Source organism: Macrobrachium nipponense, chromosome 22 (genome assembly GCF_015104395.2).
Source record: "Macrobrachium nipponense isolate FS-2020 chromosome 22, ASM1510439v2, whole genome shotgun sequence".
NCBI classification, from domain to species: Eukaryota; Metazoa; Arthropoda; class Malacostraca; order Decapoda; family Palaemonidae; genus Macrobrachium; species Macrobrachium nipponense.
In genome coordinates this window covers 66304065-66321202 of record NC_087213.1, presented here as the reverse complement: position 1 = coordinate 66321202, position 17138 = coordinate 66304065, and the positions used below count along the sequence as shown (strand labels likewise).

Below are 17138 nucleotides of genomic sequence, written 5' to 3'. Positions count from 1 at the left end.
CGCGTTATGTCTGTGACGTCCTGGTTTGCATTTGCCTGTGCAATCAAAAGCATTGTCTTGTAAAACAGGTCACAGTGCCTTCGTCTGAGAAGATGGTGACCTATAACCCGCAGAGACAACACGTGACTTCCTAGTCACATGTTCGTCTGTCTGTATGTTATGTATGCTGAGCTAAGCTTTGCTCTACTATCTTTGTAAAAGACTTTGTAACTTAGATCTCTACTTCCACTCATCGAGACAAGTTCTCTGAAATCACTGCTTCCTCTACTCAAGAATGGGAAGTAGACAAACAGATACTTGCGTATAACATCGCAGGGTATAACATCCAACGGGACACCTTTCTATACATAGGCGAATCCCGTATAATTATACCCTGAGAACACTTTTAAACCCAAGAGGGAAATTATCATAATAAGGGGTCCATTGCACAAGAAAGTTTAAGAAACACTGGTGTATACCATGAACTAACAGTTCCAGTATTATTCGCATACCTGAGAAATACAGATATTCTCGCGATTCAGCTGTTTCCATTGTCACTCCCAAAAGGTATAGGTATACAGGGGATTTCAAGATGTGCAATTCACGTTAGGTAAAATAAAACAACTTTTAATATTTTATTGTTTTTTTTGTAAGTGTAGGACGAAGTAAAATTTATACATTAGTGAATGTTAGCAGAATTATTTATATAATTTGATATGTAGTGATTAATATATATTATAAAATAATTCAGATTAGATCATACGTAATGCTTTTACTGCCCTTACAGTTCGGCCAACTAGATAAGTAAATGACTAACCATACTACAAAGAATTACTTGACCATGAATGACCTACTAAGAATTTTAATATTTATAAAAACGTTCTGTATTTCCAACTTGGGTAAATAATAATAATAATAATAATAATAATAATAATAATAATAATAATAATAATAATAATAATAATAATAATAATAGTTATTGCATTGAGAGGAATATAATTTTAAACACTTTAGGTCAGACAATTTACAACCTCTTCTAAAATTGTCCCATTTAAATCTATTACGATTCATATTAAAGAGTTTGTAGTTTACTACGAATTTCTGGAAACCTTAAGAAAGCATCTCTAAAGAAGGCTACGTCGCCTTATATATTAGCAACTACTTTCCAATGCTTCTCCAGCCCAAAACTCCACCGATTCTTCTTCTGACCAATAGTGCCTCACTGAGTGTCAAGTGACTTCCCCAATGAAATGATTCACTTAATACTTATTCTAAAAAAGTCCATAAATAGTTAACAAAGATTTGTCACAAACTACCAGAGACAATATGTTCAGAATGATTAACGTAATTTGTAAATAAATGAGTAAACGACAAAGCTGAGTGAACAGATGACAAGCGTTGCAACAGCAACAGAATTGTTATGGCGTGTCAATGAGCACTTGAAAGTGCTTGCAGTAGACATAACAGGCAACTATTTTAAATTACTATAAATACATGTCCTAGAAAAATAGAAAAGAAAAATCTTCGTGGAGTAACCACGTGTGGATTAGACGTAAAAGAGGGGAAAAATAACAGTCGTTATATTCACGAAAAGATAGCAACATATTCTTATAGTAAAGGTAGGTTACAACTGTAAAAATGGATGCAACAGTGGATTTACCCATTCTTTTGTAGTTGACGGTAAATATCAGCAGCTAATATCATTGAAGCTAAACGTTACTGGCTGCTCAGCATCCTCCGTTGATGACAATGATATCGACTATAGACATTTATAATCTGCTGAATCCACTGCGCCAAGCACTGATCACTTTCACAACAGAATATCATACACGTACTGGATGTTATCAATCATTTTCTGGCAATCTTTGGCAACCTACCACGGCAGTGACTTGCTGTCCAATAGCATTGTCCAGGAATCAGCTGACTTTTTCAGGACATAGAATATCTGCTTTGGAAATTACCAAAAACTCCCCGATTTCATTCAGCGAAATAAATTTTTCATACAATCAGCATGACGCCTTGGAAAATGATACAAATATCCTATTAATGATAATCATGAAATGAGCACCCTAAGAATGTTGTGAATATCGTTATGAAAATCAAATTATATTCGGGAGAAATGCAATTAAATCACTTCAACTGATCCCTGGACAATGGAAGTGTTACCACAATCAAGTACATGAAACACTGACCATCCCAATACTGGTCTAGTCTTAGTTTCACAACACCTAGAAAAAGCGTTATTACTGGGATTAACCTTTCCTTTAACCGTCCATATTATATAAACCCATTCATAAGCGTGGATTTTACCACTGTCTAGCAACTGACAAATTAAACCATACGTTGGCTAGCAACAAGAAAAAATAATTAAGTACCAAATGATTATGAGAAGGATGAAGTCGGGGTTATCGTAATGTTTGTGAGAAATACCGAAGGTTTAATCAGAAATGCCGTGTAGATCAAAAGGGGCTTCGAAGCGATAGTGAATAACTATACAAAAGCGAGGGTTCTGACATTTTAGAACAAGCACACATTTTTTTTCAAAGACCGGTTAAAAGTCAAGCTATTTACATGTGAAAACCCTACCCTCAAAATGTACATATTTACTACCTTCTGTTTAATTGATGACGTATTTCCAATCCTGCAGTATACACCAACGTACCACATAAGCGATGCTGGAAAGTTCGTTTTCTTTATAATTTCTTGTACTGGAATTCACTACTAGGATAACTAGCATCTGCTGTATTTTATACGGTTTTCGGTTTTTAGTGTAATTTGCAATACATTTGAGTTACCAGTGTTTTTAAGAACGACGATGCAGATATATTTTGAAGACATCTGTATCAAATTAAATTTTCCTTTAAAAACAAATGTTTTGGCTCATTGCACTTATTTGCGCGTATTAGGCTGGTTGATGAGTAGTACATACTGAACAGTCTTTCTATCTTTTGACAGTTGGAACTTCCTTTCATTTGGTTGTGAGCAAGGAAAAAGGCCAAATCTTGATAAACTGACAACGAAAGATTGACTCCTTCTGATGCATCTCCAACACTAAAGTCCATTGGGAACAGGCCTGCTGACGTCAATCTCCACTTGACGTTGGAGGCGTGGTGGTAGTTGGTTGTATATGGCCTCAGGAACGTGGTCTGTTGAGGAAGACAAGAAATGGTTTTTGGTACATGTGAAAAAGTGACAAATTTACTTGGGAGGTCAATTACAGAAATGTTCCCTGAATTTTATGAAATAATTATTTGGGGTACTCTCATCGGCGGGACAGGTGATTAGAACATAGTCTAAAATCTGAGCAAAGTGATGTTGAAATAAGTAGACAAGGTGTCCATAAAGTCCCAGTACCATTACAAGTATTTATTGCTCAGAAACCATATAACATGGAGTAATGCAGTTTTTTGTAGAATGTTCTACATTTCCTCAAGTTTACATTCAAAGCACTTAATGTAATACATTCCACATGTGCACCTCCAGTTGCCCTCACAATGCCGAGAAGACATTCCATATCAACGTCAACTGTTTGGATAATTTTAACAATGCGTCTACGAAGTGTGGCAAGATCACGAAGTGCTCTGAATGTAAACTTGAGGAAACGTAGAACATTCTACAAAAAACTGCATTACTCTATGCTATATGGTTTCTGAGCAATAAATACTTGTAATGGTAGTGGGCCTTTATGGACACCCTGTATTTTATTTTCCACAAATCAGTTCGATAGCTAAATCCCGAAAAGAAGGAATTCAGACTTACCATTACATCGGTACACAAGATCTGACCAAATGATCATTTCTTGCGAGAAGCAGAAGACACCCAGACGGCCTCCTTGAAGCTCGTTGTCGAAAATGTTGCCAGAATCCGCCACCATATTCTCGCCCTCGAAAATTCTGAGTCGAATCAAACCGATCTTTGGTCGATGCAGCAACAACCAGCGATAAGCTGTCTTTTCCTTCCACCCAACGTTACGGGGATCCTTCCACAACAGTTTCACCTGAACAAAGATAAAACGGGGTATTTTTCAATACCTAATCTCCATTCAATGCAATTGAGCTCTTCTTATTCTATAAAATCTTTGTATAATATACTGCAATGCGTGTCCATGTTTATAATTTTATGCAGAAAGGATGTAGTACTAGTCTCGGTGTAGATTTCAATAGTTAACAGATGCCTGCATTCGCTGAAACCATAAAAGCTGCTTTTTAAGTAGAGTGGCCATTTCCAAATTCCCAAAAAGAAGGACAATTTTGTTTTTTGCCAACACCAATTTTTAACCTAAATTAAACATGATTATTGAGGAGTTGAAATATAGAATGTATAATGTATACATATATATAACTTGACTTGAGTGTTTAAATGTCAAATAGTGTATGAATAAAGAACTGAAATTAATTAATATTCAATTTTATTCATTATGGAACGATTTAGTACATAACTGGGATGAAAAAAATTAACATTATTTCAGAAACTAGAGGAATTAGCAATCTAATGTTTGTACTTCGCTCCTTTCCTTGCCGTCTCTAAGAGTTTTCTGTTGGCTAGAAGTCTTTTGTACATGGTTGAGCAGATGCAAGTACACTGCGGCTCCATGCCTATAATGTTCCTAACTGTGCCAACAGCCACTATATAAAATTATTGGCCTAATGAAAAAAAGAAAAAAAAATCAATGGTTATTTTGACCATCAGTTCTTATTGTTTTAGTATATATGATTGATATTTATATAGTAGTATATATATATATATATATATATATATATATATATATATATATATATATATATATATATATATATATATATATACACACACACACACACACACACACACACACACACATATATATTATATATATATATATATATATTATATATATATATATATATATATATATATATATATATATATATTAGACAGACCCAACAAGCAGGACAAATTAGCCTCCTTCCTAAGGTGAAGCAGGACAGAGGACAGAATGCTAAAAAATAGGACTGTCCTTCCTAAAGCAGGACGTCTGGCCACCCTATGATATGTGAGCGGACAATTATCACTCTATAAGTGGTGCTTAGTACATACCTTTATTCATTGGAGGAATTACCAATACAACTCATTGATAACCAGGATAAGAGTTTTTTTTTTTTAATGGTTTGCTATAGTATTTTAAAATTCGTTTTCTTCATAACACCAATGACCAAGTACAAAGAAAATTAGATTTTATTTTATGAGTGACTAAAATATTAGGTTTCCGTTTTAGGCCTTGTAAGCGCAATAAAAGCATTCATAACTATTCACGAGCAGCTGGTAGTGAAACACATCTGGAGGTGTTGAAAATGATAAATAAATTAGTTCATGGTATTTGCTATTAAAAAAACCAGTTCGGAAGTACATTTTTGGGTTTTCTCCCGTCCATTTTTTTGTATACCTAAGCAAAGACTGAGGTACCTACTCCCATCGAAAAGTCTTGAATACTCAACAGCGGAAACAAAAGCTTTTTGGAGACGCGTTGAAACTCTGCAAATGAATTTAGAGGTTGGAAAAGCTCATAAATAGAAAATCATGACTTTGAAACCTAGTATTATTAAAACTGAATTCCGCAGTATATTATGTTATTTCCCAGCATTCCCCATACCTGATCCTCTGTGTCTCCTGTGTGCCACAGTGAATTTCTCATCATCTGTCCGGGACCAGTGTCAGACGAGACTCTCTTCAACTGGATACCAGGTTCAGCAACAGCTCGGAATGGCGTAGCCTGCCAGTAGGTCTGGGTATTTTTCTTCCACATGACCGTATAGAAGCGGGAATTGTCCTGATAACTGTGGGAGGATAAAAATAAAAAAATAATAATTTTTGCACTGTATTCAAGAGGAAGATGTTTACAAAATAAAATAAGATAGATGTCAAGGCCACCCACTACAGGCTAAGAAGTTTACATTATTTGAAATTCTAAGAAGGTATAAAGTATAATTACCTGAATATAAACCCTACATAATCGTCGTCAATCTCTGTATCAACAAAGAATGTACCTTCGAAGTCAACACCTCCAAACATGTGATAACCTAAAAAGATCATAAAGAAGTCTTTTATTTCAAGATTATGTCAATATTTTTATTTCATCACCGTGACTAATGTACAACACGTGCACAAGTTGGCAATTATGACCAACGTTTAGACAGTAGTACTATATTCTCAAGTATGATTATTCCTTTATTAGGTGTTACTTACCAACAGCAAGACCAGGATCGGAGTTCATTGTCTGAACGATTTCAGCTCCCTTATTGTAAATGACCCAGTTAGGATCAATTTGGGCGTCACCCTCAGGATCCAGCACCACCGTTTGATAGGTTCTAATGAAAAAAAGTGTAACATTTTATTATCTCCAATAAACATGATGCAACGGAGGGTTGTATCTTATAGTCTCAATACCTAAACTGGATTGATACTTAAACTTTTAACTAGGCATTCTTCTGGTTATATTCGTCAGGTCTGTGATAATACAATTGGTGAACCAAACAAAAACTTCTTTCAGTTTTTTCTTAAGATTGAAAAAGACACCCACAAAATTACTGTGTATAACGTGTTTACTTTTAAGTATTTACACGTTATATATAGTAATTTTGTGGGTTTCTCTTTCAATTTTCAATACAATTGGTATTCTTAACGTTTAGATTTCCTTATATTTCTAGACTTAACTCCTACAGATTATTTTGTGCAAATGAATAAGAAATGACACGAATTTCTCTTTTCCCATCTGGCCTTTAGAAAAGTTTAGAGGTCATTGTAAGGCAACTGTATCTCCCGAGACTATTGATCAGGAATTCAGTCACTTAATGGCTAGAGGATACTGGGAACACTGTAGTTGCTAATTCTAAGCATTTGAATATTTTCTGCCAAGAAGTTTTAGGTATTGATCGTAAAACTTTATTCACAATAATCCTATATACTTCATGCCAAGTCTAGGGAAAACACATGCTTATTCTCTATACCTTGCTACATACCTTTTGACTTTACTACAAAAATGCAATTTTGGAAGAAATGGTCTAATGGAAAAGGTGTTATTTTCAGAAGAGCGTTTCCACTCGTTTCTTAACTGGATAAAATACTGGCATTCTTGTGATTATTGTGGTTCATGTTCATTTGACTATGTTAAAACATAATTACCAATTGGATGAGTATTATCTGAAGCCTCCAAGATTAAAGATTTAAAAAAAATATATAGGGCGATTCTTCTTTACTCTTTGCTCACAAGTTCCCATTCTTATCTTGTAGTCCTTTAGATAAACTTAATTTGTCCACAACTATACTCTTAAAGATATTCATGCAAGTTTCAGTGACAGCAAGGCGGATTTGCAATATTTTTAAGAGGACATAAAAACTAAATATGTCTGGGATTAGGAGTAAAATAACAGGACCTCCTTACCTGAAATCTGTTGCATAAATCCTCGAATTATTGGGACAGTTATCTTGGAAGTCCAGGAAATCGTCTCCATCCTGATCGTCGAGACAAGCATCACCTCTGCCATCACTGTCGGAGTCCTTCTGGTCCGGGTTGTAGATGAGCCAGCAGTTGTCGACTTCGTTGGGAATGCCATCGTTGTCTGCGTCAGGGTCGCACTGGTCACCTTTCCCGTCATTGTCGGCGTCGTGCTGATCACTGTTCGGTGTGTCTACGCAGTTGTCCATGTCGTCTTGGATGCCATCTCTGAAAAAAATGCAGACAAATGATGAAAACATGTTATTACCCAGTTTTTGCGGCCACTGTCAGTATACGATGCTGGAACAGGAGCCTTCAGTAGGTTCTTTCCAATTATTCTAGTACAGGCTATTCCCGTAGGCTAAATTACGACACCAGCATGTCTAACCTGTCACGATCAACATCGGTATCGCAAGCATCACCGATTAAGTCTTTGTCGATATCATCTTGGCTTGGATTGCGTACATCTGGACAATTATCACACGCGTCTCCCAGACCGTCACGGTCGGTGTCTTTCTGGTTGGGGTTTGGAGTCTTTGGGCAATTATCTTGACGGTTGGGTACCCCTGAAAAGGACGGTGGGCAATGTCAAGAGAGCAGCAGAAGAATAATGTGAAATTGCAGAATAAACATGACATGAAGCACACGGGTAATTCTAAAAGTACTAGAGCTTTGCTAGATAGTGACCGCCAAGGGGTTCAACCTGGTATGTATCCACCTTCGCGGTGTGTTTAGTACAAGCCCGTTGGGGATTACCATATAAACATAAACAAAAGACTAAATATCATAAATAAAATGACCCCCAAGAAATATTAGTGCTGGACAACGACCCCCGAACCATGTTGGGGGTCACTATCTAGGAATGATCCAAAGTACTATATTTGAATGTCTATAGTAAATTTCTTGGAGATAAAACACAGACATCTCCAAAGCTAAGAGGAAACGTTGTATTACGTAATCATGGAAAACTATAAGAAACAGGTGGTTACAGGAAACAGCTAAGGAATCAATCGCACTCATGGAACAATAAGGAAACATCATTTTTTAGCATTTTAAGAAAAGTCTTACTCATTCATCCATCTTGGCTGGACAGACCTGATGAAGACCGAAGGACTTACCATCGTTGTCGATATCTGGGTCACAAGCATCACCAATTCCGTCCTTATCGTTATCTTCCTGTTCAAGATTTGGAATGGTGGGGCAATTGTCGCAAGCATCTCCCTGCTTGTCAGGACCGGATGGGTCAGTATCCTTCTGGTCTGGATTGGATATCAGAGGGCAGTTGTCCTGTCAAAAGGCAAACAATTACTGATAGTGACATTGACGCAATTTATATGCTAGTTTTAGGCATAACAGGGTAACAAGCATACTTTGTTATGATAACAGGAAGCTGTCTATGGCGCCTAAGGGATAAAACTCTCAAGTTTTGCCATCATCAAGTTCAAGGGCCTAGATTTTAAGAGCAGTGCCAGAGTGGACATTTCTGTTAATCAGAAATTTTAAGGCCTTCATTTATAAGCCATCCCCGAGACTCTTAAGACATGGTTTCAGACTCTGTAAATAAATATCCAGTCCCTTATTTTTCTTTTGAAATCACAGTAGTCACAGTTATTAACTCAAGGTTATATAAAGTTGTTCTTAGACAGTTTTTGGATAAAGAAAAACCATTGTTATAAATGAATGTAACAAACTTGTTTCCATAATTTGGTTACAGGGACAATCACAGGCTCATCACACAAGTGAGGTGCTTGTGCACCTGAAATTTCTTATTGGTTACTTAGCGTTTTCTAAAAGACTCCCAAACTCAATCAAACTCAATAAACAAACAATAATTCATAACTTACTGGACTGTTGAGAATACCATCATTATCAGCATCATCATCACAAGCATCTCCAATTCTGTCTCCATCTGAATCTTCCTGGCCAGAGTTTGGAGTCTGGACACAGTTGTCCTGACGGCAGCGGGGATCATCGCAGCCTAGGTCGAAGTCAGGCCAGCCATCCAAGTCTCGATCTGGACCACATGATTCCCCATCACCAGCCCAGCCAACTTTGCACTGAGATTGAAATCAATTCAGTTAGTTTGGCATCGAGTGTTTAAACCCTTTTACGGATTTTACTGAAAAACTGTCACAGATTTTTTATACTCACAGAAAGCTTGAGTTATGAACATACCTTGCAAACGTAGGAGTTCAGTCCAAATGGCTTGATACAGTCAGCGTTTACATGACACTGTCTTCCGTCGGGACATAGACCAGGTCGATTATGGCAGCCCATTGTCTGGTTTCCAACAAATCCGTCAATGCAATCTCCACAATAGTAGGACCCCTGAAATTATTGAGTAAGAATCATGTACAAGATTTCAAAGGTTACACATACAACCTTCAATAGAGTTAATTAAGCACATGACAAAATTCTTAAATTTCACTTTGTATCTTGAGAATTGTTGAGTTTTTACAAACCTCTGTGTTATGACACTGAGAATGTGCCACACAACCTCCATTGTTTTGGTCATTACATTCATTTATGTCGTAACACGTTTGTCGATTCTGCTGAGCGAACTGGAGGCCAATGCCCTGCAGACCTGGGGATCCAGTGAAACCAGCGGGACAAGGATCACACCTGAACCCGGGTTGCATGTTGGTGCATCTGACTCTTTGGTCACATGGCATGGCTAGGTCACACTGTTTGGAAATATTGTCATAAATATTGTGGCTGTTGATATCGAGACAACTATTCAGAATACTGTAAGCAGAACTACAAACGTATGCCATTTCAATATGCTCAACAGGAGATACACATTTGAAAACATTCTACTCTGCATAGTTACCTCGTCCATATCCCTGCAAGTAGAGCCATTACCAGTGAAGCCGGGTGGACAGGGACCACAGCGGAAATATGGATCAATGTTGGTGTTGGAGCACTGGACCCCAGGGAAGCAAGGATTTGGGTCGCATGCACTGATAGGATTACATATCTCTCCATCCCCAGTCTGTCCGGGAGGGCAGGGTCCGCACCGATACCCGTCTGACGTGTCGTAACACCTCACTCCTACAGGGGGTATTTGGAGAGTGTGTTGTGGTTTGATTCTGAACTGTTAGATATCATAAACAGGGATGTGAATACAGATCAGTAGAAGAGATTTGCCCAGAGCATCGGACAACATACAGACTGACAGCTGATGAAGAAAGCCAGCTATAGCTTTTGTTGATGGCTGGCAGTGAATAGCCCAGTTATGATGACAGAAGAGCTGCTTATCTTTTTTTGATCATGTCAAATGAATATTCAAGGGAACCATCTGGCTCCCGAGATTGGTAGTCAAAGAATTGCTCTTGGGAATGCAAATGTACTGCTGACAAATTTTGAGTTGGTAATAAAATCCTATATTGAGTAAAGCTGAGAATGTCTCTACGCAGCATGATTCACAGGTTATCTAAACGGCAAAGGACAAAAAGGTTTGCATATTGTGGTATGCATCTAAGAGTGATACAAGACTTCTTACAGACGGATTGCGGATATGTCTTTTTTTTTTTTTTTCACAAATTCAGACATATACACTTAGCGGTAATACTTATTTGTGAATTCTGTGCTGTCATCGGTGATACTGATAAAATGGAGTGGAGTTATCAAAAAGACAATTTTAATTTTTTCATAAATTAACAGAAAAGGTTTTCGTACAGTTAACCGTCTAGAACGCCTAAAAAAACAACTCATTTTAAAAAATTTAATTTTTCATGAGCTGGGATGCTAAAACATCTTAATTTGATGGATCGTGTTCATTTTTTTTTTTTTTTAAATACGGCGCATTTAAGAGAACCATAAAAATAGGTAATTAAGTTAGAGCAGTGGGCCATTACATTCATTTTCCCGTAAACTAAGTTCATATCTTAAGGCTATGAAGAAATTTATTTTGCCTCTGGGAGTCGGTAAAGGTAGCAGCTCACATTGCAAGGTGAACTCGAAATGTTGCAATGTTAAGTTCCACTGCTGCATAACAGAGAAAAACCAAGGCTCTTGTGGGAAAGGGGAACATGGACTTAGCATAAAAAGACATGACTGAATATAACAGAATGCCATGAAAAGCAAAGTAATGGCAAGTGGAAAATAATAATTGCAAATGAAAAATGGACACACCTCATGTCAGAACTAGCAAGTCCCTGGATAATTGACACAGAAGTACTTGTTTGATCACAAAGGTGTGAGGATACTGCCAGCACAAGTGTATTTGGCGAATGAATAGTGAAAAGCATATTCTTGCACTGATAATGGAAGCACTGTACTGTATACAAAATGTTTGTTTATTACTGTGATATCCGATTAGAATTTGTTGTTTTTCACTTCTGATGCCAATAGGAAGAAAATAAATAAATAAATAAATACATAATTTTACACTGCCTTTTGTACAGAGTATACAGTACTGTATCGGGAAACCCAGCGTGTTTGATGACTGGGCCTCGCCACAAGAATTGGATGGACTGGAATGAATGAATGTGGAAAAAACCAGGAGGGTCAAGCGTATTCACATGAAGCAAAGTGAACATAGTGCAAACGAGAACGGATTACGGCCAAGGAAAAGTCCAGTACGGGACTCGAACAGGCGGTTCAAAGAGCAATGGATTTTGGAATGTCTGTGTGAGATTCTGTCTTTTTTCCACAATGATGATGTGGGCTGCAAGAAGCAAAGAGAGAGAAAGGGTGAGAGTGAGTGCGCTGTTGAAAAGGGTGCCGCGGAAGGTTTTAAGTTTGCGTCATCGGCTGCACACTGACCTGACCTACGTTCATTATAACATAAGAATCTATTGCATTTAATGATATCAGTAATAAAGAGGTAAAAAAATAGTTTTTGAATAAAAACACTACTACAAAACTGCAATACATAAAGAGCTACGTTACATAAAAGCGAATGTGGAAAAGTAGAGTGAATAAAATACATATTTACTTTACACAAAAGCGAATATAGAAAAGAAGAGTAGATAAAACACGTATATAACACAGTGTAATAGCAGTTTTAAACACTAGATGAAACAAAGACCAATAGACTTATTTATCAATCAAGTCATAAAATATTCAAATTATGCCTTTTCAGAATATATAAAATGTACATTAAAATTTTTTTTCTTTACTTGTATAATAAATACTTTTTATGAACTATTAAAAGGATTTGAGGAAAATTATCCCTTTAAAGAACTAATCATTCAAGATAAAGCATAAGGACCATATTTCTCCAGAAATTTTGGAAAAAGACTTCTTTACCAGAACGACCTAAAAGTAGTAGAGACGTCATTCCAAAACTCTGTGGTAAACAAGTACTCGATTGAATATCAGAAGCATATAGTTTGCAGCGAACAAATCGCTGCATTTTAGAGTATGAATATTGGAAGTAGATAGTTTTCAGCGAAGACATCACTGCATTACAGAGTATAAATATCAGAAGTACATAACATAGTTTGCAGCGAAATAATCACTGCACTTCAGATTATCAATATTAGAAGTATATAGTTTGCAGCTAACAAATCACTGCATTACAGCATGAATATCAGAAGCATATAGTTTCAGCGAACAAATCGCTGCATTACAGAGTATGAATATCGGAAGTATAAAGTTTTCAACCTACAAATCATCGTACTACTACAAAGTGCATCAATAAAAGAGCACAATAAAGTTGATTGTTTGCAGCCCTTACCTCTGGCGCAAGGGCGGTCGGCGCAAGTGACTCCTGGAACGCAATCCCGGCCGTCGCCTATGTAGCCTCTCGGACAGCTATCGCACCTGGGTCCTTCCGGTCCAGGGGTGCAAGCCACTCCAGGGAAGCAAGGATTAGGCGAACAGGGGTCGTTGTCTGCGTCGTAGCATCACAAGTGTTAGTGAAATCAGTGACGGAACCAAAATTTCAAGCTACACTCCTCTACTATACTCATTTCTAAATACAATGTTTAAACTACTAGGCCGATATAAAGCTTTAAGGTAAAATAGGTTTGAATGACAATAATGGTGAATTTATCTTCAGTGCTTTTAGTTTTTTTTTTGTGGTGGCTGGATCAGCCAGCTTCCGTGGGGCAAAAGCAATCAGATATGTTATTGGAGACTAAATTTCTCTTCAGTTGAGCAACTGAACAGTACCAATCTTCTTTGAGGTTGGCATAAAACCGTAAAACATCTTTAGAATTTTGAGTTGGTGTCATTTCCAAAATTCTAATTACTTTTGACAACTCTGAGCTCGATCGTCTGCATTCCTAGCTCTATACCGGCCTAAAATTATTTTGTTACTGTACACAACCATTATCAATATTAAAAAGGACTACAACTACACATGCACATGCATCACTCACTACAGTATAAGAGAAAATGACAAATATCTAAAGACTAAGATTCTGGCAAAAATTTCTCGGGTAATCAAATACAACCACCACAATACGATCCTAAACAAAATAATTTCATGAAGATCTGCCATTGATTGCTACAAACGACACAGTTCTTGGGGTAAATTGCAAGACATTATAATCCAATTATGTTTAGACAAAACTAGAGTGTCACTGATAAAACATATTTTTTCAAGTGACACAAGACTAACAATGACTTTTTAAAATGCGTTGATTTTTGCTTTCTGCAACCATTCTTCAAACTAGCAAACATATGTATACAGAAATTATGTAGGATAAATTCAGTCACTAAGTTTACGGGCATAACCAGCCACGTTTCACTGGCAGAACTAGCTCCGTTTTAGAGGAGGGTGGGGGGGAGACAGGATGAAACCCCATTATAAACCATCTTAGGGGTAGTATAACCGTGCCAAGTTTCATGCCCATCGGACCAGCCGTTTGGCCGTGATTGAATGACAGACGAACAGACAGACATAACGCCCATTATATTAAGATATGAGTATTCATATTCCAAAAGGAGCATACTGATAATTCCACCTGCTTATTAGTCAAATAATCGTTTTCTAATCAGCAGCATGTACAAACCTCGATCTGATTACACAACTATTCCCACTTCATTGTTTGTCTGATATTTTGAAGAATTCCATTGGCATCAGTGTATTAACTCAGTGGTTCTCAACCATTTTTGGCCCAGAAACCCTTTAGACATATGTCACAATGTCATCCCCCCCACCCCGTTTCAAAATTGTCTGCCTCAAAAGGTGTGTTCCAAATAACACGCAACAAAATCCTAGCACAAACACACAAGATAGCGGAGAGAAAGCCCCGCGTGACCTCTCACAGTAGAGCGGAGTCTGTGGACTGATTGCTCACTTCATTTTGCATGGTCCTAGGGCCAGTTTGAGCCTGCCAATCTGTGGTTACAATTCCACCTCCCTCCCTCCCGACTCCTGAAACTAAAATTTCCCTTTATGGGGAATTCCCCCCTGGTTGAGAACCGCTGTATTAACCCAAAACAAACCTACTTTGCAGAAATCACTAATATTTCTTTGGTTGCCTTGAAAATGGTAAAATAGCAACAAAATTGATAGTTATCTAGTGATGAAAAGCATGATTTACTAATACTAGGCAATATAGCTATGGACTGGGGAGAGTATGCGCCCCCATAAAATAAAAAGTCATACTTTGGCAGAAATCAGTACCGTACTTGCAGACTGTCGGCCAAGAAGTGCAAGTTAGTAATACGATAATACAAAGCATACAGGTACATCATCATCTCGCAAAGGTAAAAATGAATACCCTACAACACATGCACAGTGAACTTTAAAAGTGACTGAGCATAAATGAAGTGATTCAGATCAGTGCAGATTATACTTCAATGCAGTGAACAAGTAGAACTAATCTAATCAAAGACTGAGGTTCCAAAACGGTGATAAGATACTGATTTGATTTGATGGAAAGATCATGTAGTGTCAGATTCAGTTTTCACTTTTCCCCAGAATAGTCAAAATCGACCGTAAAGCTTCGTAATATAATGTTATTGCCTTGGAGAATAGCGAAATCTCAAAATCATTTTTCTATGGAGTAATTAGTATATGTTTTGATGGAGTCTTAATTGTACTTCAGTGTATGTTTTGATGGTGTCTTAATTGTATTTTAAAAACTGATTAATTCTGCTCTAAACACCGTTGCTTTATAGGAAATATATTGTATTTAACATTTATCACGGTTAGAATGGTATCGGCTGGTAACTCAAGGAGACAGCCCAGAGTGAGTCTACTTAGTAGAGAAATGAAACAAAACGCTTGGGTCTGCAGTTGCAAAGGGAACATTCTCTGTGTACTCTACCCAAATGAAATTGTGGATAAACCACACTTTACATTACTCTTATTAATGCTTAACTTTCTAAACTATTCCCTACCACGGCTAGCTAGCTAACTGACCTCACTCTTCTGTCACCCATTTACCTATCGGCAAAAAAAAAAAAAAATAAAAAAATAAAATCGTGGTTTGGTAGCCCTGACTGGCGCTAGGCTTATCAAAACGTGGGAGAAAAGCAATGTGAAGAACGTTTGCTGCACTTTCAGTAGGCACATTTTTTTTAACAACAAACGTCTGATTTTATCATTCGGTAGGAAATGGGTAACACTTTCGTGAAATATTCGTACGAGAATTTGTCTGATGCTGAAGGCACAAAAACTAGCTCTATCATAATATAAGTCTAGGGAAAGGATGGTTTCGTCGAGTCAACAGCCGCGTAGAAACTTTTAATTCTAAAAGTGTTTGGATGCCGTTTCACCCTTGATATGAGAGCACCCATGATGGCTGGGGAATCTTAGCTATAACGTGATCATCACCTTTATTAGCTTCTCACCATTTTCAGAAATAATGCAGAGGTTATTTTACATTGCTGGACCAAAGGCCGTTTGGAGAACTTATCCAGCAAACACCTTCAGTCAATATATATATATATATATATATATATATATATATATATGTGTTTACATAATATACCCATCATCTGTATTAGAAGAGCAATATTTTTCCTTCCAAAAACTACAAAAGGCTATTCGATACTTCAGTGAAGAGATGTTAAAGTTAGCTCTACTTAAAACACATTGCACTAGTTTGCAAAGATGATTAAAAAATGAAAATATACATTTGGAAAGACGTCAGCGAAGAGGAAAAGCATTTGCAGCATTGCAAAAAATTTGCAACCGGTATATACACATCAAATTAGCATAAGTCACTGAATTAGTTTCATTAGTGCGTTATTTTGGTATAATTTTATGTATAAAATATTTAATGTGAAAGCAGATTCCAAATTACTCAAATTTTCATGACACGTTTTTCCAGCAATGTCTCTGTTTAGGAGGCTTAAGAACATACCTTACATATTCAGACATCTACATACATACACGCACGCACACACACACACACACACATATATATATATATATAATATAGATAGATATATATATATATATATATATATATATATATATATATATATATATATATATATATATATATATATATATATATATATACACATACATACACGCCTACATAAATGTGTACATAAATTCGCAAAATCAGGGTACCGGGCTTAGACCAGTCACAACACTAAATAGAAAAATATTATGAAAAAGCAAGACTCCACTGTATATCTACAATATTTACGACACGTCCCAGTTTACATTAAACAGATTGAGAAATTTTAGAAATACGATGCGTGATAGGGAAATTCAAATTCCACAGTCTCGTGTGGGTATGTTGTGGTGGAGGAAATCTGACAAATGAAGTAG

At 36.8% G+C, this 17138-nt stretch overlaps 1 protein-coding gene across 4 annotated transcripts in view; it reads right to left on the bottom strand.

Annotated features, from left to right (window-relative positions):
• Positions 1-604: 604 nt before the first annotated feature.
• The window catches only part of LOC135198766 (cartilage oligomeric matrix protein-like), a 109337-nt gene continuing 92803 nt past the window's right edge, over positions 605-17138 (bottom strand). For all 4 annotated transcript variants that reach the window (XM_064226676.1, XM_064226677.1, XM_064226678.1 and 1 more), the window contains 13 exons: positions 13134-13289; positions 10281-10501; positions 9913-10134; positions 9626-9778; positions 9295-9507; positions 8569-8737; positions 7839-8016; positions 7397-7678; positions 6202-6323; positions 5948-6035; positions 5609-5792; positions 3739-3976; positions 605-3125 (listed from right to left, as the gene is read on the bottom strand). In XM_064226676.1, the coding sequence (XP_064082746.1) occupies positions 3031-3125; positions 3739-3976; positions 5609-5792; positions 5948-6035; positions 6202-6323; positions 7397-7678; positions 7839-8016; positions 8569-8737; positions 9295-9507; positions 9626-9778; positions 9913-10134; positions 10281-10501; positions 13134-13289 (2321 nt within the window). In that variant the 3' untranslated portion in view covers positions 605-3030. The remainder of the gene's footprint in view (positions 3126-3738; positions 3977-5608; positions 5793-5947; positions 6036-6201; positions 6324-7396; positions 7679-7838; positions 8017-8568; positions 8738-9294; positions 9508-9625; positions 9779-9912; positions 10135-10280; positions 10502-13133; positions 13290-17138) is intronic.